The sequence below is a fragment of the Balaenoptera physalus genome, assembly GCF_965194825.1.
Source record: "Balaenoptera physalus genome assembly, chromosome: 1".
Classification (NCBI taxonomy): Eukaryota; Metazoa; Chordata; class Mammalia; order Artiodactyla; family Balaenopteridae; genus Balaenoptera; species Balaenoptera physalus.
In genome coordinates, this window is record NC_138882.1 from 177663846 (window position 1) to 177683486 (window position 19641).

A 19641-nucleotide genomic window follows, 5' to 3' on the forward strand; every position below is an offset into this window, starting at 1 on the left:
GACACACACCTCCTTCCCATGCACACGAACACGAGAGGCCGTAAATTCTTCTCTTGCCGTTGAGAGATCTGATAAAAGCCAGGTTATAACATGGACCAGACAGGGGAAAGCCTGTCCCTCCGAACTGTAATATTTAAAACTCCGTCCAGTTTGTAAAAACTGTACAGTATGGTGTACGGGTTAAAACATCTGCTTCCTGACTTCGCGGGGGCGGTTAAGAGAGGAGAACGCGGTGCAAGGGAGAAAAGGGCGGCAAAATAAAGCACGTAAGAAAGAAAGAGCGGGCTACCGAGAGAAGGGGAGGCAGCTCAAGAAGCCAATGAATGAGATCTAAGCTGCAGCACGTACTCCCGCCGCCCGCATGCGCAGGCGCACGCCGCGTGATCTCGCGGGAAAGAACCGTTGCAGGTCCCGGCGTTGCACTCAGGTAGGAGGTGGGGGGGAGGCGGGAGTGAACTCTCGCGAGAAGAGGCGGTTGCCGTAGCGGAGTTCTCCGGCTGTGTGTCTCGAGGTTCCGGCGCCGGAGCTGCGGACGGTTTGCTGAGCCCGTTAGTGTCCCTGCTGAGACCCACGCCGCCGTTATGTCCCGGTACCTGCGTCCCCCCAACACGTCTCTCTTCGTAAGGAACGTGGCGGACGATACCAGGTATGTACAGGGGAGGCACTCCGGGCCCAAGAGGGGAGGCCGCGGGCGCTCGGAAAGGACCGGTGTGGCGGCGGCGGCGCGCTGGGCCTACTCCGGGGGAGGGGAAGGGCTGAAGATGGCGGGTCCCGCGCTGGCTTTCTGGCCCGAACTAGGCCGCTCAGCCGGCATAACCGCCGCGTGGGAGCGAGGGCGGCGCCGCTGGTCTTCCCGGGCAGCCGCGGGAGAGCGGGCCGCGTGGCGGCGTTTCGGTCCCCTCCCCCTCCGCAGATGGGGGCCCCTTCCTTCCCGCTTCCTCTCCGGGCGTTCAGCCTCAGCTTCCACCGAACATCAGCTCCCCCCATTGATTTGAAGTTCACGTTCTTTGGGGTGCACGCCCCCTTGGCCCAGAAATTTTTTTTTTTTCCTAGTTAAAAGAAAAACTGCTCTGCAGTAAAATAACGGGATCGGGGGAGGGGAGTGTGGCGAAGCATTTGCTACCCTTTTTGTTGTTGTGTTTTATTTGCGATTTTTTTTTTTTTTGGTGTTGTAGATGTTTGGATAAAGGGAATGTTGAAATTAGAGATATAAAATTCTTCCACTTAAACGGTACGAACTAATTCTTCCCATTTCCGCGAAATACTGGCCACCCTTTGAAAACGGAGGTTTAGGAAGCCTCTACCATTAGGACGTTGATAGCTAAATTGGATTAATCTGGACCGTCCCTTTGTTCTCGCCAATTCCCTTAATTGCTTGGAGTTGCCGTCAGACTTTTTTGGAGGAGATCTTATCACAAGATGAGATTTACTGTTTAACAAATAATCACTCTACACACAAATCAAAAAAATTTAGGTAGCCTCGTATGATTTATATTTTTCTGTTTTACCTTTAAGTAGGGTAAGTAAGCAATAGTAATTAGTCTAGCATCTAGGAAACTTTCCCCTTTATGTCATATTGACATTTATTGAGGAATTATATATATTTGTGACTTTTATTTTTCAAACAGTATCTACCTACTATTAAGTGTGTAACCCTGTCGCTAAAATTTGGAGGTAAAATAAGTGCTTTGTATTTTTCAGAATACTAGAGGTGCTTTGATACTGTTAAAAAAAAAAACAGCAATAGTTACGTACAACTTAATGCTACTATTTATGAAAAATGAAGGCTGTGGATAAAAGTAATAGAGATAAGTTGTAATCAAGTTTACTTAAATGTCTGTTTTCCTGTTGTTAATGTAAAATAGTAATAGGTTTTATTATAAACTGCATTATTATCTTCCAGAATCTTGCATTCTGGCTTTTTTTTTCAAAAAGACATATTGTTGTATATTCTTACCGTTGGCTCTTGATGTTGAGATTTAGAAAGCTTGTTTGTTTCAGGTCACCCAGGAACATAGCACAGCCTCTTTCATTAATTGAGATATTACAGAAAGAAACCTATTTCTTACAAATAAACTTTCAAAGGAGTGGACTTAAAAATTTGGCATCTTTTTATGATGTTTTAGGTCTGAAGATTTACGACGCGAATTCGGTCGCTATGGTCCTATAGTTGATGTGTATGTTCCACTTGATTTCTACACTCGCCGTCCAAGAGGATTTGCATATGTTCAATATCCTTTCTTCAGATGGCTGATTAGTGAGGGGTGTTGAAGTTTGAAATTCAAGTTTTTGTAAGAGGTAACATCTAAAAAGTAGTTTTTTTTTTTTTTGGTCTTCTAATAAATGTTTTGTCTTCCATTTTTTCTAAGTTAATTCTGACTCTGACTCACACATTGCTCTTACTATTTCTTAAAGTTGATCCAAAAACAGTAACATATTTAAATTCCCATTCATGCTGCTGAAACTCAAATCAGTGATTATAATATGTGATTTAAATCTGAATACACTCTGGTTGCTACCACCTTTAATGTAACTCAAAAGTTAATATGTTCTTGTGCTTAGCAATTAAAGTTTGGTATTCTTGTTTGTTAACTTGAATCACGTGATCAAAAACAAATTGTATAACAATGAGGTAAACTTCTTTAATATTGTCCCCTAATTTGCTGTCCTCTGTTGTTACCTCAGAGAATGTAAAGCTGTACAGTTATGGCGACCCCAAAGAGAAAGCATGAAAGAACCTTTAGAGTAGAGTTCAACACTTAAGGCAAGTAGACAAGCCAAAGACCTTAAGGATCAGGCTTGAAGAGAAGGGAGAGTTTGGGAAAAGAAAATATAAAGAAAAGCTGGAAGAAGGACAAGCCTAATGGGAGACAAAGCCTCGCTTTATCTACAAAAGGGGGAAAAGGTTGTTTTTCAAAGTTAAAGATAAAGCCATCTGTCATATTTGGCCAAGCATCTCATGACAAGTCCTTCTGACAAGCACTTAAAGAGTTAAAGGTCAAGATGAAGTTGAATGATGGCCAAGATTAAAGGAGTCATACCTGATGTATCCTACAGAATAACTATTTTCCTTTTTTTTTTTTTTCTCCTCATGTTTTGTAAGCAGTTAATTTTCAAAATTATTCTGGTTTGGTCTAGTGACAAAACCTGTAACTTGATTTACGTGGGCCTTTGATGTTGTGATGTGGTCTTGTATAAATGCACTCTCTCTTAGCTTGTGAAATTAAAGTGTACCAGGATGTAATGTTGTTAAGCTTAAACTCAGCATATTTCTGTTTTGGACCAAGTGGTCAGGTGCCATAGGGTAGCAGGCAGTGCTCTTTGGAAGTAGCATGAGGTTCTGGAGTCAAGCCGACTCCATAGAGCCGTGCTTAGAGGGCAGACAGGTGCATGCACTGGGGACTACTTAGAAACGGCTCTGGTGGTTTTAGAAGGTCAGATCCACTAAAGATACGGTCTGTTTATAGATTTTTTTAAAGGGTCTGCTAGGGGCACACACATACTCCTAACATCTGAAGCTTAGCTCTGTGAAACCTGCTGGCCCTGACTGCTTTAGCACATGTGATCAGTTGGCCCAGAATGGGTTGCAGAAGGCCTTATCTTTGGTATGGGTACGTAATCAGGATCTGTGGGAAATTGTTCCTTGGCCCAGAGTTTCAGGTGACATTACTTCCTTCAGTGAGATCACCTCCTTGTGGCAACAAAGGTTTGGGCTGTGGACTTCAGGCTAGGAAAAATTCTCATTGCTTAAATTCAGTGGATCTCTTGAAACTTAGCAGAGTTCTAATGAGACTTAGGCAAAATGCCAAAAGCTGCTACTCCTGCAGGGCCAGTGATCAAGGACAGTTGTGGGAATTGGTTGCAAAGCTCTGTTACAGAGAGGATAAGAGGTATATCTGGCTTGGTTAAAAAAAAAAAAGGTAACGGTACATTCTGGCTTACAATGTTGGCCTGATTTTACCTGGTTTGGAGGTGGCCTGGGAACCAGGATCAGCAGTTAGACTCAAGAGTATGTGATACTTGAGCCAGGAAAGAGTTAACCAAAGGAATTTCAGGGTGAATTATAGCTAAAAAAAACCACAAAGTCTGTCTGTGGTCTTCAAATAGTTAAAAAGAAATAGGTATCAGGATTTTGCAAAGACCCTGAGTACAAATTTCTCCGTAACTGGCATCAGAATGATATTTGACTGTCCCTGCTGTGGTCCTCTTTTCTATCTGACCCCATTCCCAGCTAGCTTTCTCTTAACAGGTCAGGTAGAACCTTGCCATGGTTCATCCAACCCAGGATTCTGTTTTTGAGGGTAGCCCCAGAGGATGATTGGCTTTCATTAATAATTTTTATACTTCTTGGTCTAAATCCTTTAAGAAGTTATTCTGTCTCTCAAAGTAGCAAAGTAGTATACCCTTCAAATGAACTTGTTCTTTTTAATTATTTTAGAGCTCAACTGCATTAACCTGGAGGGGTGTTTGATTATAGTGTTCAAGGGTCTAAACTCCCCATCAACCTTTGTCTTTTCATGATGAAATCCTCGTGATTTAGGACTTGAGAAAACCTATTGTTCACTACACATAATAGCCTCAGAGAGAGAGAACTGGGACCCTGTTGTGGTCTTTAAGTCCTTCCAGAACAAAAAATAGGAAATCTAGTGAGGCAGACCTTTTAGTCTCTGGAATAAAAGAATATTAATATCAGTCTTGAAGGGAGTATATCGCTTCAGGGATGTTTTTTAATCAGCACTCAAGATCTGCACTCCTCTCAAATTTAAGAAATAGAAATGGACAAGTTAGAATAGTGAATTTTAGTACAGAATGAAAATCCACAGCCAGACCTAGCCTAGCTCCCCTTCAGAAGCTTTTATATCAAACACTGCTCTGAATATGTGCTTGGCTTCTATTAGAATGGTGGTTTTAGGAAAGGAACTAAATTTGGTCAGAATAGCTTTGTTGGGGGAGAACAAGGCAACAGCCTTTCAGATCAAAAATGGGTACCAGCAGATCCTGCTTTAGGCTTATAAATATTGTCTTGAAATTTCTCAAATTGAAAACCAGTCCCAAACGCACTTCTCTACGGGAAGCTTTATGTTTAGTGTCAAGGTTAGGGCTTTCCAGTCCAGGAATCTTTAGAAATGGTCTGTTATTTCTTGGCAGCATGCTTTTATAGTCTGTGCATGGATATAATATGATGTCTTAAGTATTGCTTGATACTGTCTTGATATCTACAAGTGGCTGGTGTACCAGTCTTCTCAGTAGGTGTAATAAGGAAGACAACTAAGTGAAATAATAATGTTAGATATGTCTGAGAAAAATAGCAAGATTAATTTGAGGTTGATGCTTTAGTTTCTTGTAAGGTATATTCCGCTTGCTTACACAAGAACTATTGGCATTTTCTTTTTTTCATTTGAAACAAAAATATGAAAAACAGTTTTGGTTTTATTTTAAGAAATTTTTGTTTTAGCATACAAAATAAAATTGGCATTTGTTTTTCTTTTTTGTCTTGTAAAATTCTTAAAACTCAGGAAAATCTTCTGATGGGATTACTTGGTAGTTTAGCTATAACAGGCCTTATTTCAGTGATAACTTTATAGTATGTATTCATAAGTGTTTTCAAACTCATGCCTTAGGGAGTCACAAGTGCTTTAATACTCTAAAGTGTTTATAGCTGAATCAACCAACCAGTTAGTGGGGTCTGGTTGATTTTCTAGAATAATATCGAGAGATTGTGAATTGTTCCAGACTTACCAACTGAACTTTCATTCATTATCAAAGTTTGCAAAACTTCCCAAGCCCCTTAACATTTAGCACATTTGAGGATGTTCGTGATGCAGAAGATGCTTTACATAATTTGGACAGAAAATGGATTTGTGGACGCCAAATTGAAATACAGTTTGCACAGGGGGATCGAAAGAGTAAGTACCTTTATGCCTATATGTAAAATGCATCATTTCTTTTTTTTTTTCTGTATATAGATTTTTTTTTACTTGGAGTATAATTGCTTTACAAAGGTGTGTTGGTTTCTGCTGTATAACAAAGTGAATCAGCTATGTGTATACATTTATCCCCTCCCTCTTGGGCCTCCCTCCCACCACCACCCCCATCCTACCCATCTAGGTCATCACAGCATTGCGCTGAGCTACCTGTGCTATACCACAGGTTCCCACTAGAGATGTGGATGGACCTAGAGTCTGTCATACAGAGTGAAGTAAGTCAGAAAGAGAAAAACAAACATGTATTAACGCATATATGTGGAACCTAGAAAAAGCGTACAGATGAACCTGTTTGCAGGGCAGGAATAGAGATGCAGACATAGAGAATGGACGTGTGGACACAAGAGGGGAAAGGGGGGGGAGGGTGGGATGAACTGGGAGGTTAGGTTTGACATAAATACAGATTTTTTAAATTTTATTTTTTAATTTTATTTTTTTAGCCAGTTTATTTTACTTTTGGCTGCTTTGGGTCTTCGTTGCTGCGCGCGGGCTTTCTCTAGTTGCGGTGAGCGGGGGCTACTCTTCGTTGCAGTGCATGGGTTTCTCATTGCGGTGCCTTCTCTCTTGCGGAACATGGGCTCTACGCACACGGGCTTCAGTAGTTGTGGCACGCGGAAATACATCATATTCATACAAATTGTTCTGAGAGTGCTTCTTGGAAGTATTGTGCAATATGTCTATCTGTTCAAAACCCAGAAAGATAGTTTTTGGGAAGATAGAGTATTTTGAATACTTTGCAGAATTTCAGGGTAGACAAAAGGATTTAGAATGCAGTGATCAGAATGCCTGGAATATGTTTGGACTCTTTAAGAAGGTAGATCAGTACTATCAGCTGTGGCATGTTTAATAGACTAAGAGTGGAATTGAAAAGAATAAACTTTGGAAAGTTTTAGTTCTCTTGAGCCATTTCTTTCTGCATAAAGATCAGCAAGGTGTAATTGGGTAATTATGTAGGTGCCTGGCTTTAGAAATGAACAGATAGACTGGGAAAGACTATATAGATTAAATTTAGAAAAGATTTTATACTAGTACTTGGTTTTTATTAATATGCAGGCATACACCAGGTGTTGGCTGCATGCTAATGAGGCATAAGTACAGGCTTTGGGGTCAGATACACCTGGTTTTGAATTCTGGCTCAACTGTTATATTTCCTTAAGCAAGATATTAAAAGAGATTAAAATAGCTGCTGGAAAAAAAAAAAAAGTTGCTAAAGAGAGGGGGAGTACTTAGGTAGACACAAGCTATTGGTGATTCTCTAGTTCTTGGGTTGAATGATAGGTTCCGGGGTAGTCAGTGTTATTTATACATTCATACACATATGCATAAAGTATCTTTTTCATAGGATGGAATGAGATAATGTAAGGATTGAGAACTGTCCGGGATGTGGGTATTGTCTAAGGCATTTAACAAGTGTTAGTTTTCTTCTGCTTTTCTTTGTCATGGTTTCTCAGAACTGTATAACTATATATTATTGCATTTTGACACTACATATCATTCGTAGGCCACCATTAAGTATTTTGTCATTGTTAATTTTGTTCCTAATGAATGGAGACCATGGTAGGATAATTCCAAATTAGCATATGGTTCAGAAGTCATTTGTATCTTAATTCGGAATTTTAAAAGTACTTTCATGGTATATTTTCCTAATGTCGAAGCAGTTGGCATATTTTTGGACAACAAACTAGATGTGAGAGGTCTTTGAAAAAACAAAATAGTTGGGGAGATATTTGAGGGTATCATTTTTAACATAAAACAGTCTTCTGATAGACTTGCTTGAAAATAAATACCTTTTCCAAGATTAACATTCACAAGTAGCCACAGATTTGGAGGCATAAAGGAAGGGGATGCAGGAATTTTTCCTATAATTTGGAGGCTTAAATACTACGTTTTTAATGTTTGTAAATATTTCTGTTCTGTGTATTTCATAGCTCCAAATCAGATGAAAGCCAAGGAAGGGAGGAATGTGTATAGTTCTTCACGCTATGATGATTATGACAGATACAGACGTTCTAGAAGCCGAAGTTACGAAAGAAGGAGATCAAGAAGTCGTTCCTTTGATTACAACTATAGAAGATCTTATAGTCCTAGAAAGTAAGTGATGTGTACCACAGAAAAGATTTAGTTTGTTGGCCTTTAATTTTTTTAAATCTTGTGTACTTTTAATTATGTACATTGTATGCTTCATTGAGACTAAAAATATTTTTAGTGCTTTGTTTTAAAAGTTTTATGGTTCACTTTTTTAATTAGAAACTTGTAAATAGACATGTGTCACTGTTTGCTTTTTCTGATGTACTTTTTAGCAGTAGACCGACTGGAAGACCACGGCGTAGCAGAAGCCATTCCGACAATGATAGGTAAATAACTTTGCTTTGAAAAAGACTATACATTTTTCAATTTCAGAGTGAACTTTTGCTCTAAAAATAACAAATTTGATTAATATAGAATCTAATTTTTACTCTAATTGTATCTCTCCTCTGTTTTGAAAGATTCAAACACCGAAATCGATCTTTTTCAAGATCTAAATCCAATTCAAGATCACGGTCCAAGTCCCAGCCCAAGAAAGAAATGAAGGCTAAATCACGTTCTAGGTCTGCATCTCACACCAAAACTAGAGGCACCTCTAAAACAGATTCCAAAACACATTATAAGTCTGGCTCAAGATATGAAAAGGAATCAAGGAAAAAAGAACCACCTAGATCCAAATCTCAGTCAAGATCACAGTCTAGGTCTAGGTCAAAATCTAGATCAAGGTCTTGGACTAGTCCTAAGTCCAGTGGCCACTGATAGTATAAACCATGATATTTTTAGGCATGTATCATTCATTTACTCATAGTTTGGTTTACTTAAATTATCAGGAATACAATGTTGCAATGATGCTTAAAAAAACACTTGTCAGTTTTCCCTGTACCAGGCAATGGTTATTATTAAAATGAAATGCTGTTGAGAAGCCACTCTTAAGAGTCCAGTTTGTTTAATGTTATGGGCAGCTACCAATTTGTGGTGTCTCTGTATATTTTTGTAAAGATTCTCATTTTTTAATGCTTGAGGTATTGGTGAAAAGATGTTGGTTGACCATAATTTGCAACATTGTCTTATTAAAAATAAACTTTCATATCCATATTTGGTAGAACTGTTAACCTAGAAATGTAGCTTGCTAATAAGGTAGAATGATACAAAAGTGAAGTTGTAGCCACCGTACAACACTGACCCGACTAGACACATTTAGGTTCAGGGTGGACCTTTTTGTCTTGTCAAGGTGTCGAGACCCACGATGATAATTTATGGCACAGTGTGGAATAGTTCTTTTGTTAACCCCACTGTCTCGGGAAATGACGCCAACTGGGTTAAGTAGCATTTTCAGGGAGATGGAGTTTTTGATTGAAACACGGAGCCTTCACTTTTCTGGTTTCTGTGAAGATTTGGAACCATACAAACATCGGAAAAACCCCCCTTAAAATTTGGGCAGGTTGATGATGGCAGAAATAATTTTAAGGGGAAAAGAATGCTCTTATGCAGTTACTCTAAACTTTAAGGAGCATTGTTGACCATAATATTGCTTAGTTTTCTTACTGCTGTTAAAAGCAAGTAAAGTGTTTTCAAAGTAGGTTTTGTTTGTGTGTGCGCATAGTGTAAAAGGACTGAATTTTGATGCTTAAAGCACTTGGTGTGTGCATTTGTATCAAAATTTGCCCATATCTTTATGAAGGAGGCTTGTTCTTCACGCCTCAGTTTATTTAATGTGAGGCAAGTAAAAAGACAACACTCCCATTCTACGTGATTCTGTGGTGCCATGAGATTTTAAATAATTCTGGAAAAAACTAAGAAAGTCACATCTCTTGAGGTTTTGACTGATTATCCATGTAGTACCTGATGAAAATAATACCCTAACTCTTTATAATTTCTAACATCTCTCTGCGAGATCATTTGGGGGCAATAAAAAGTGACTTGACGTGTCCAATCTCATTTCAGAATAAAAGCTGGCATCCTTAAAATTTTTAGATTGCTTGCTTACAGGCATAATAAGTAAGAAATGTTGTGGGGAAACCATTCCTTTTAGAGGATTACTTTTTTCAATTTTGGTTTTAGTAATCTAGGCCTTGCCTGTAAAGAACAAAAGGTGGTTTTAAATACTGTTTGTGGAATGTGTTTAAAGGATTGATTCTAGAACCTTTGTATATTTGATAGTATTTCTAACTTTCATTTCTTTACTGTTTGCAGTTAATGTTCATGTTCTGCTATGCAATCATTTATATGCACGTTTCTTTAATTTTTTTAGATTTTCCTGGATGTATAGTTTAAACAACAAAAAGTCTATTTAAAACTGTAGCAGTAGTTTGCAGTTCTAGCAAAGAGGAAAGTTGTGGGGTTAAACTTTGTATTTTCTTTCTTATAGAAGCTTCTAAAAAGGTATTTTTATATGTTCTTTTTAACAAATATTGTGTACAACCTTTAAAACATCAATGTTTGGATCAAAACAAGACCCAGCTTATTTTCTGCTTGCTGTAAATTAAGCAAACATGCTATAATAAAAACAAAATGAAGGAAATAATGATTAACTGGAATTATTATAGTTTTGAATGAGATTATACAATAACAGCGGATTTAGGAGTATTTTAAATCAGTGTTGCACTAGGCACAGGTTTTACTTTGGAAATGATAGAACCTGCCAGAAAGGTACATCTTCTACGTAGTAGTTAAAAATTCCTTATGTAATGTCAGAGTTGTTTCATTATTGCTTATTAAACCCCTTGGGTTAAATAACTTAGAGGTTATTGGTAGTGTTAAGATACGCATTAAAATGAAATTTGAGTCAGCTAATTTTAAGTTTATATTTTCATTATTAGATGGACCAATAATTCTACTCTTCCCCATCCTAAACAAGATGGATTGGGCCTTATGTTTATGGTGTGATTTAAAATATTTTTGCATTGAATGTTCGTGAGCACTTAATATTAAGTGATAATCACTGTGGGGAACTGGTTTAGGTGTTTTGTGGTTTGAGTTCAAGCTGCTTTATAATGACAAGTATAGCTGATATTTATTGAGTATTTATGATGTGCCAGACACTGTTCTAAAAGCTTTATGTGTTAACTCATTTACTCATCACGAAACCCTATGAGAAAGATACTTTTATTTTCTCGTGTAACAGCTGATAAGGAAATGGAGGCACAAAGAAAAAGCAATAAAAGGCAGATCCAGGATTTGAGCTCAGCCGGATCCTTAGATGTTTTTTTTTTTTAATGGACTGTAATTAGAGTAGATTGGGCAAATAACCTGTTTAATTTTTCTTAGTCTGTATAGAATTAGAAGTAATAGTTTCGTTTTTATTTTTTACTTGTGTCACTTATTTTTAGACTCATGCTATTTTCTTGAGAACCTTATATGTTATTTCTAAAGTGACATACCTAAATAACATAGCTTCAAAGGGACTATTTTATATTTGAACCCATGATAGGATCCTACTGATACTTAAGGATCCTTATACAGGGCTTTAATGTTGGGTTACATGGTTGAGTTCCATAATTATTGAGTATCTACTGTGTGTCTGGCACGGCTCAGTATTGGAGTAGAACATATCAAGACTCAAGTGAGAGCTGACACTTCACCTCTCTTTTTGCTTAAGATCTCTCTGCATTTTTTTTTTTTTTTTTGAAGCCAAGTAAGCAAGAAGAATAATGACAGATAATGCTTCAGTGAGAAAGGAAAGGTGCTACATAGAGTATGAGCTGTTAAGTTACAACCCAGGGAAAAGACCTGGGAACTATTATACTATTCTCTTGAAAATTTGGCCCTGTAAGCTGCTACATCCAGTTCAACTAACAAAATCCTGTATACCACAGAGAAGAATAAAGAAAACCAAACTGACAAACATCCTTCTTTTATTTAAGACCAAACTGCAGCTGGAATACCCAGTACAGTTCTGCTTACTACACTTCAAGAAAGATCTGAGAAAGCGGAAAAAGAACCAAAGAAGGGCAGTTCAAGCGACCAAAGGGTGGGTGGAAGGTGCTGCAGTATGAATACTGTACGAATATTTTGACTCTGGTCTGAAAAGATAAAAGAATGTTATCGAAACTACATGGAATAATTGAAGTCCCTTCAAGTTTGAAAGTAAGCATTTTAGGACAAATAAAAGGAAATTCAACTTTGTACTTGTGGAAACTAATCCCTAAATCTGAATAGGTTTATATTGATTCATGGGTAACAGGTCCATGTTAAATTGGAAACTAGGATGTTTGCATATCAAGGAAGACAGCCATAGTCTCTTACAGTGCCTCTATTGGTCTGTCTCAAACTGAATTGGGTGAGAAAAGGTATGGTCCAGTATAAACTTGCTTATCTCTTAAAGTCAGTTCTGTTTTTGCTATTGGCAAATCTTGCCTTTGTTTATTCCAGTGCCAGTGTTTTCTGCTTAATGGTTTGCTTTGTTGGCATCTGAGTTTCCTTACTTGTATGCCACATGCGGTTTACATCTTCCTTAAACACTCTCCCACATAAATTCCAATTATACTTGACATCCAGCTAAGAGGGTCCATCTCTTCTCACCTCTTTCCTAGTCAGTATATTCAGCAAACATTTACTGAGCCCTTACTGTGGGCAAAAATTGTACTGGGTAATTGGGGAGAAAAATAGATAAAATTCACTTATTCAATAAATGTCTACTGAGCACAATCTAGTGAATCATTACAGTGTGGCCTCACTGTTTTGTTTGAGGTGTATTATAACTATTTTACACCATTTATATCCTATGTAATTATAAAACCCAATATACTATCAAAGATAAGTAATTTTGTGGTTATTTGCCATTTAAAAGTATCCAGTATTTGTTTTCATCCCATTAATACAAATAATGAAAAAATGATGTTTTAATCTGTAATAAACTGATTTACTGTGCAGTGACTGTAATATACTAGAGTTATATATAATTGTTAACTCTGCCTCCTCAAACACGTTAGGAAACAATCCCCAAAATAAGTATTTAACTTTGCATCAGATGTAAAGGAGACTCTGGGTGCTATAATTAGATTATTTTGAGGCAGACAGCTGTTATTCCCAACTGATTTAGTATGTTCTGTAATTGAGAAAATGTTCACCAAATATACTTTCTAGTGATTTACATGTACATTTTATAGGGGACATGTTCTGTGTATAGTGAATAAATAACTTTTATAGTATCACAAAATGTTTTGGATTCCTTAGTTCCTTATTAGGATATGAAGTTTATCTATACATTGATTTCATCACTTGCATATTTGATTTTTGTCTTTATTTCTGCCACAATTAAAACTTTTTGCGTAAAGTTACTCATCTAAAAATACAGAAGTGTTTAAGCCTTTAATTTATAAAGATTTTGAAAATATAGCAGAATATACCTAAGGGAGATATGAAATGGAGGTATTTTTACCCGTTTTAATTTTTCAAACTTGCCTGAGATCACACAGTAAGTGGCAGATACTAGATTAAGTGTCCAGGGTTTTTCATTTGGTTCATTTTTTTTATCAAATGGGGAAATTTTATAACAATACAATTAATATAAGTGAATCTAGAGTTCACTTAGAGGGAAGATTTAATAGATTTATGAAAATAGTTTAATTACAAAAAGTATTTGTAACTTTCTTGGATGGAAAGGGTTAAATGTAATCCAAGATCTCAACAGCTGTTGACTCACTTTCCAGCCTGGCTTTCCAAATTTCAATCTCGTATTGCATTTTGACCATATTCCTGTTTACAAAATCCTGAGATAATTTTGAAGTGGGGAGGCTGTGACTTGAACAGCACAGTGGCAGCTCAGGAATAAAATAAGTGTTCAACTAGGCGGTCTGTCAAAGCTTTTAGGAGTCCCAGGAGTGAATTGTCCTCACTGATGAAAGAAGTCAGCAACCTATTCATCTTCAACGACTGACATCTGTAAGACATAGCTAGCTGCTATGGAAAAGGATCTTTTTGGGGGTTTTTTCCCTTTGTCCCTTCCTCCAGCAGTGTCGCTTATGTTCATTGTGTTGTTTCTATGTATTCCTAACAGTTGTTTCACCCTTATGTTAAAGATGGGATTCCTTTTTTATTTGGAGTACAAAGCAAGGCATGTAAATTCATTTTGTTGATAATTGACAGAGTAGTTTGTAAAGAAGTAAAAGGCCTTTTTGTGTCGTTTGTTGTAGAGCACATCTCTGAATGCTAGATAATGAAATAAACTGGTCTAGGATCCAAAAAATCTTGGATTTTTTTTTTTTTTTTTAGGTTTAGTTCTGCCTGACAGATTTGTGGCTGGGTAGGCTTTCCTCATTTGTGTAAGAGGTTTGAGATGTACTCTATCCCACTTGGTTTACGAAGTAATTGCCTATGAGACAGTTAAAGAAACACTAGAAAACTAGTGTTTTCCTTCAGTTTTTTTTCCACTTTGTGCTTGCTTCTGGGATGAAGAGAATTTACCAGAACTTAAGTGTAAAGATAGGTTATGGGCTCAAGATTCCAACATACTATATATGCTGCCATCAAAAAGATACAAGTTTAAATTGTAACACTGACAAGGCTCATGCTATGGCTGACTGCAGCCCTACAGGGTAGATGAGCTCTTAACAACTTTGTGATTCTTACAAGTACGATTTGAGAAATTCATGTCAACCATACTTCCTGTACGCTAACCATAACTTTATTAGTACCTTTCTAAGGTATGAGATATCAATTAACTTTTTAAGTTAACCGTAGCTATTAAAAATTTTTGTAGTTAAAGCCAATGTGCTCTTAATTCTCTGAACACTTTTACCACTTGAGTCCGTCCCAAACCAAAAATCTAGTATATACTGTATTTACATGTATACATCAAAACCTAACATAAAGATGCTTGGGATGAAAATTGTTGAATCTAGTGGGATTCCAGTGCAGTACTGCAAAGAACTGGGCAATTCTTGGCACTGTTAATAGAAATTACACTGAATAAACAGGAAAAAAAAACATTATTAATTTCTGCCAAATCAATTTATTCTGACAGTTTGCAGGAGAAAATACAGCCTGGCCCTGGGATTCACTGCTTGCTTAGTATAGAAATTAAAAAGATTTTTTTTGAACTAGTTTAAGCTATCGTATCATTTGGAACATATTAGAAAGCCAGTTTAGTTCTTGTGTCTTTTTTCTCCTCCAAGGTCCCCTTGTGAAAATAATAGGTTTATAGAAAAAAAAATTTGCAGAATTTCTCAAATTGACAAGAACTCTTGTGTTTACCTAAGTCATCTTAAAATATAGAAGAGGGAGACAGGCGGTTAAACCTGCTTTACTCAATTTGGTATGAGATGAATTCAGAAGCTTTATGTAAGTTTCCAAAGTAATATTCTGTGGCCTTTTACTGTTAGCCCTGCTGGGAAGCCACAGTTGCTTTTTTAACGGTATAGCTGCTAATCCAAATGTCTGTCAGTTAGCAAACTGGTTGCCTCTTAAAACCAACAGTCCTATTGTATTTCAGTAGGGTTAATTATGTGCATTCTAAGAATATTACATAGTCAACAATTTTTATACAATAAAAACAAGACATGGGAAAAAGCAATTTTATTTTTTAATTTCATGCTTCAAATTCCCGTATGTACATTAAGTACTATTATATAAACTTGTCCTTAGGATATCATTATTTGATGTGGGCAATATTACCTGAATTTATTAGGAGAAATACAACTTACCCATTCTGCTTAAAAGTATCAAAAAAGCTGCCAAATGAGAAAAGAGGGCACCTACCACCATATTCTAAATAGACCCCCCCCCCCCCCCCCGCTTTCCTTTTAATTCATTGGGTTGGCTGTTATAATTAGCGCTTATCTTTAAGGTAAACAAAACATGTTATCATGGTATTAGGCAAGAAATTGCATCTTTTGCAATGAGTGGTCCCCTGGGTTGCACCTGTTGACCAAAAAAAAAAAAAAAAAACGCTGGCATTGTACACTATACTCATAGGTTACACAAATTGTTGAAAGCCAAAATGAATCTTTTAAGGTTAGAGGAACCCCTTAATAGTTCATCTTTGGGCTTAAGAAAGAAATTAAAATAATCACATACTGCATTTCACATCTCTCAAAAATAGGAAGTGTTTTAGCAGCTTAAAACCTTTTCAGTTATATAAAACTTCTTACACTAGGATTTACTTTGAAATATAGTTTACAACAAGATCAATCATAGTATACGTACAGTGGCACTTTAGCACAAGGGCAAACTTTAAAAACAAGGTTTTTTTGGACCTTTAAAATTAGGCCATAGTATAAAAAGGAGTCCATGTCTTACATTCAGCAAATTCATACTAAAATATTCTATTTTTGTAGGATAAATGCCAACAAAACTTTACATATGCTACAAGTTTATTACATATATTTACATGGCTCTTTCCTAGGTACGTAAAACTTTCACATTATATAACTCCCAACTTTAAACAAGCTGTGCAGGGATGATTTGATGCCAGATCACTGTCAGAATAGCTTGTGCAGTGCCATAATACAAAAATGTATTCTGAAAGCTACTCGGTGAACACCGAATACTATTTCTATAAAAAATGGTTTCGGTGCATTTGTTGGCAGACACCTATCCACTGCATGTCAGTAACAGGGACAATGGGGTATACTGTTTCATTCTAAATAGCCCCTAGTGCCCTTTCCGCATTCACCACCATACAGTTCACTAAAATACAACTATACTCTAAAAAAAAATTCACATTTTCTTTTGGCAGTGCATCAGATTGTTGGCATATTACTGGTTTAGGTGTTTCTAGGACATTAAACTTTCAAATATTCAACTAGTTTTCAACCCCTGTATGTCTTAACTGGATGCTTATAATCATTTACCAGATCTCAACAAGTCAATCTGCTGATCTGTGAATGATAATCTTAAATTACTATTTTCCCCCAACAGGCAATAGAAAAAGTTGATTCCTTTACCATTCCCCAAATCTAAACTTGACTGGTTTCACTTGGTTACTCAATTGAGAACACTTAGTATTTATATGAAGTACAATTATCAATAATTTAGTTATTTTAAGTTGCACTGATTCTACCATCACAGTGCACGTAACACACAAAACAGTTAAGTCTAATTATATTTTCTACATTAATTAGCAGTTTTACACATTAAATTCCCTAGTGAATTTGGTCTGAGACAATTGCCAATTATCCCTAAATATGACTAAATTTAAACACATTAATACTTTATCTCATTTTACACCTGTACTTTAAGTAAGGTTTTAAGTTGAAATGTCATTATTTCTTTATCAGAAGGATTAAAGGAAACAGGAACCCAGTGGCTTGGTGGTTTAGGAAGAACACTTGGTGATGGCGGCTCACTAAATTTGGCTCCAGCATAGTTCTGATTAGTTTGAGACTTAAAAAGTAAGGTGGGACTTGATAAGCTAGAGTTCCAGTTTTGATTATTTGGAAAATTTTTGTTCTTCCCCCCACTTTGCATGGCCTGCCATGCAGCTGCTGATGAATTATAAGTATGTCCTCTTTCCTTTTTCTTATGAACAATCTTCATCTGGGAATTCTGATCCTTGGTCTTCTGTCTACTAAGCTGTTGTTGGTTCTTACTAACATTTCTAGACTGAGGGGCTGGAATGTTATACCTCTCGCCACCACCCATCTTCAGCTTCTTTGTCACCTGTAAGTGAATGCAAACAAAACATTGAGTAGAATTCCACTTCAAATAGTTCAAAACTTTAAGAAACTTAAATAGCTCCAATTTGTAACTCCAGAAATCTTGGGTAAGACTCAAATACGTGCTATTCAGCTGCTTTAACTTCACTATACTGTTCACACTTCATTACATGCACTTTATTACCTTTCTAAGAAAAGTGAGCTTATCCACAAATCCGAATAATCCTCTATCTAAAAATAAAAACTGTTTAGGATGAGTCCATCATAAAATGCCTGCCCCATTACAACGGGAAGTTTTTGATACCTTTCAGTCTGCTTTTCAGATTGCAGGATTTCCACCACCTGTCCTCTTCCTTGCTGCCACGCCCAGGATAATAGATGTTGCTTTCTGATAGATCCTTTCCTTTGTCTCAATGCAGAAGTTTTCATGGGCCGATCTGCTGAGTTCAGCCTAGGAGCTGAGGCCAACATCTGAGTCTCCTCAGCACACAAGTTTGAGAGAAGTCTTAGCTAGAAAAGCAAATATTTCATTATTTCAATTCAAAAACACAGGAGAAAGTGATCATTTACATTTACTACAGAAATAGTTAAAGAGTGACTACTTCCTGAACTAAAAGGCAGAAAATAATGTCTCTAAAGATGACTTTGACCTTGTAACTGTCATCATTTAAAAACCCTCGAGATCCAGGAACCCCTGAGGAATGTGGGGAGGGGTGTCCGCCAAATCCCGCAACAAGTTGCATCTTTTTCCTAGGAACCTTTCAGATTCTCACACGGATTTTGTGACCAAAATGTTAAACCATGGAAGCATTAACCTTTACAGCCATGCCAAGAAATGGGCTTAAAATCTTTCCTAAAGACCATGTTTCTAAAGTCCCACCAGAATTTCCCAGTCTTTGGACACACCACATATCTGTTTTCACAAAGCCTCCTCTCCCAGCGTGTTTACGTCTTGCAGCTCTTCCTTTGGTTATGAACTCTTGACTCCTCCCCGTCTTAAAATAAGTTTCACAAGCCGTAACAAGCCAAGTCAGTTCTTAAATATAAAAAAATTGCCTCCCTATCGTGAACATTAAACATTCGAGATTTCATTTAATATTCCAAGAAACCAAGTTACCGAACAAATAATAAGCCCTCTTCTTTTCGAAAAGGTGAGAGGCCCTTCCACACTATGTTAACAGCCCTAAAAAAATTAGTTCCCGGATCGTGAGTCATTCCCAACGCGAGACCGGAAAGTTCGGTTCTGCCGACGGCGCTGGGCTTCCGAGCGGCTCAGCGTTCCTCGAGCCCGGCCCGGGAACCCGCTCCTCCGGGCCGCTCGCGCCCGCCCGGCCTCGGATCTCGCCTCCTTCCCCCAACAATGGGGAGCGCGGCCGCCAACATGGCCGCACCCGCCGCGCCGCCGCCACTCACCGACTTCGAACCCGGGACTACGGCGGCGGCGGCTCCTGCTCGGCGTCGAAGCCCCCCTCCCCTTCCAGGGAGAGACGAGGCACGGAACGAGCGAAGCCCACGAGCACCGACGAGACAGCTGCAGGCCACCTCAGCGTCCCGACCGACCTTCCCCTTCTGCCTCTACCGACAAAATGGAGGCGGCGGTGAGCGCTAGAGCGGGGCCGGGAGGCGCGGCGGCCAATCAAAACACGCCTTTGCGCGGCCCGGCCAATGATACGCGAGCCGCCGCCTGTTGCTGGGGCCCGACGGGGCCGGGAGAGGGGAGGTGGTTGCGGCCGAGGTTTTGAAATCCTCCCCGAGAAGAGCATGTCGGGAACAACCGTCGCGGCCCCGGCTGCCGTCCCTCCGCCGGCTCCTGGTTGACACCGGCTTCTCCCGGAGGCGCCCGTCCGGCCTCGCCCGGCACTACAGAACACGGCCAACGCCACCCCCTCGTGGCGACTCCGGGGCCCGAGCCCGGCACGCCGGGGAAGGGGCGTCAGCCGTCCGCCCGGGCAGCGGCTTTCACCCGGGCTGCCCGGCTCGCGGGGCCCGCGGCCCTCGGAACCCGGTGGTTCCCCGCCGTGGGGAGTCAGCGAAGG

At 38.6% G+C, this 19641-nt stretch overlaps 2 protein-coding genes across 9 annotated transcripts; one reads left to right on the top strand and one right to left on the bottom strand.

The window, feature by feature from the left end:
* The first annotated feature begins 422 nt into the window (after window positions 1-422).
* SRSF10 (serine and arginine rich splicing factor 10) lies at window positions 423-15949 on the top strand. 7 transcript variants are annotated; one of them, XM_082432105.1, is made up of 7 exons: window positions 425-646; window positions 2127-2231; window positions 5803-5906; window positions 7913-8075; window positions 8285-8338; window positions 8471-8572; window positions 11873-15949. In XM_082432105.1, the coding sequence occupies exons 1-7, from the start codon at window positions 582-584 to the stop codon at window positions 11931-11933; spliced, it is 654 nt and encodes a 217-aa protein (XP_082288231.1). In that variant the 5' UTR covers window positions 425-581; the 3' UTR covers window positions 11934-15949. The 7 variants fall into 7 exon arrangements, with proteins under 7 accessions (XP_082288230.1, XP_082288231.1, XP_082288229.1 ...); XM_082432106.1 differs by lacking the exon at window positions 11873-15949 and adding an exon at window positions 2686-3046 and having other exon boundaries at window positions 428-646; window positions 2127-2298; window positions 5810-5906; window positions 8471-11633; XM_082432104.1 differs by lacking the exon at window positions 11873-15949 and having other exon boundaries at window positions 423-646; window positions 8288-8338; window positions 8471-11633.
* Window positions 15510-19400, bottom strand: PNRC2 (proline rich nuclear receptor coactivator 2). 2 transcript variants are annotated; one of them, XM_082432178.1, is made up of 3 exons: window positions 19019-19400; window positions 17910-18115; window positions 15510-17609 (listed from the first exon to the last, which is right to left on the bottom strand). In XM_082432178.1, exon 3 carries the CDS (start codon window positions 17589-17591, stop codon window positions 17172-17174), a length of 420 nt encoding a protein of 139 aa, XP_082288304.1. In that variant the 5' UTR covers window positions 17592-17609; window positions 17910-18115; window positions 19019-19400; the 3' UTR covers window positions 15510-17171. The 2 variants fall into 2 exon arrangements, with proteins under 2 accessions (XP_082288304.1, XP_082288305.1); XM_082432179.1 differs by lacking the exon at window positions 19019-19400 and adding an exon at window positions 18723-18941.
* Between the last annotated feature and the right edge of the window lie 241 nt (window positions 19401-19641).

Excerpts from the sequence above, each read along its gene's own strand:
- SRSF10 (XM_082432103.1), top strand. The coding sequence starts at position 582 with ATGTCCCGGTACCTGCGTCCCCCCAACACGTCTCTCTTCGTAAGGAAC. Across the intron at positions 5,907-7,912 it reads TGCACAGGGGGATCGAAAGA|CTCCAAATCAGATGAAAGCC; the intron begins GTAAGTACCTTT and ends TGTATTTCATAG. Across the intron at positions 8,339-8,470 it reads AGCCATTCCGACAATGATAG|ATTCAAACACCGAAATCGAT; the intron begins GTAAATAACTTT and ends CTGTTTTGAAAG.
- PNRC2 (XM_082432178.1), bottom strand. The coding sequence starts at position 17,591 with ATGGGTGGTGGCGAGAGGTATAACATTCCAGCCCCTCAGTCTAGAAAT.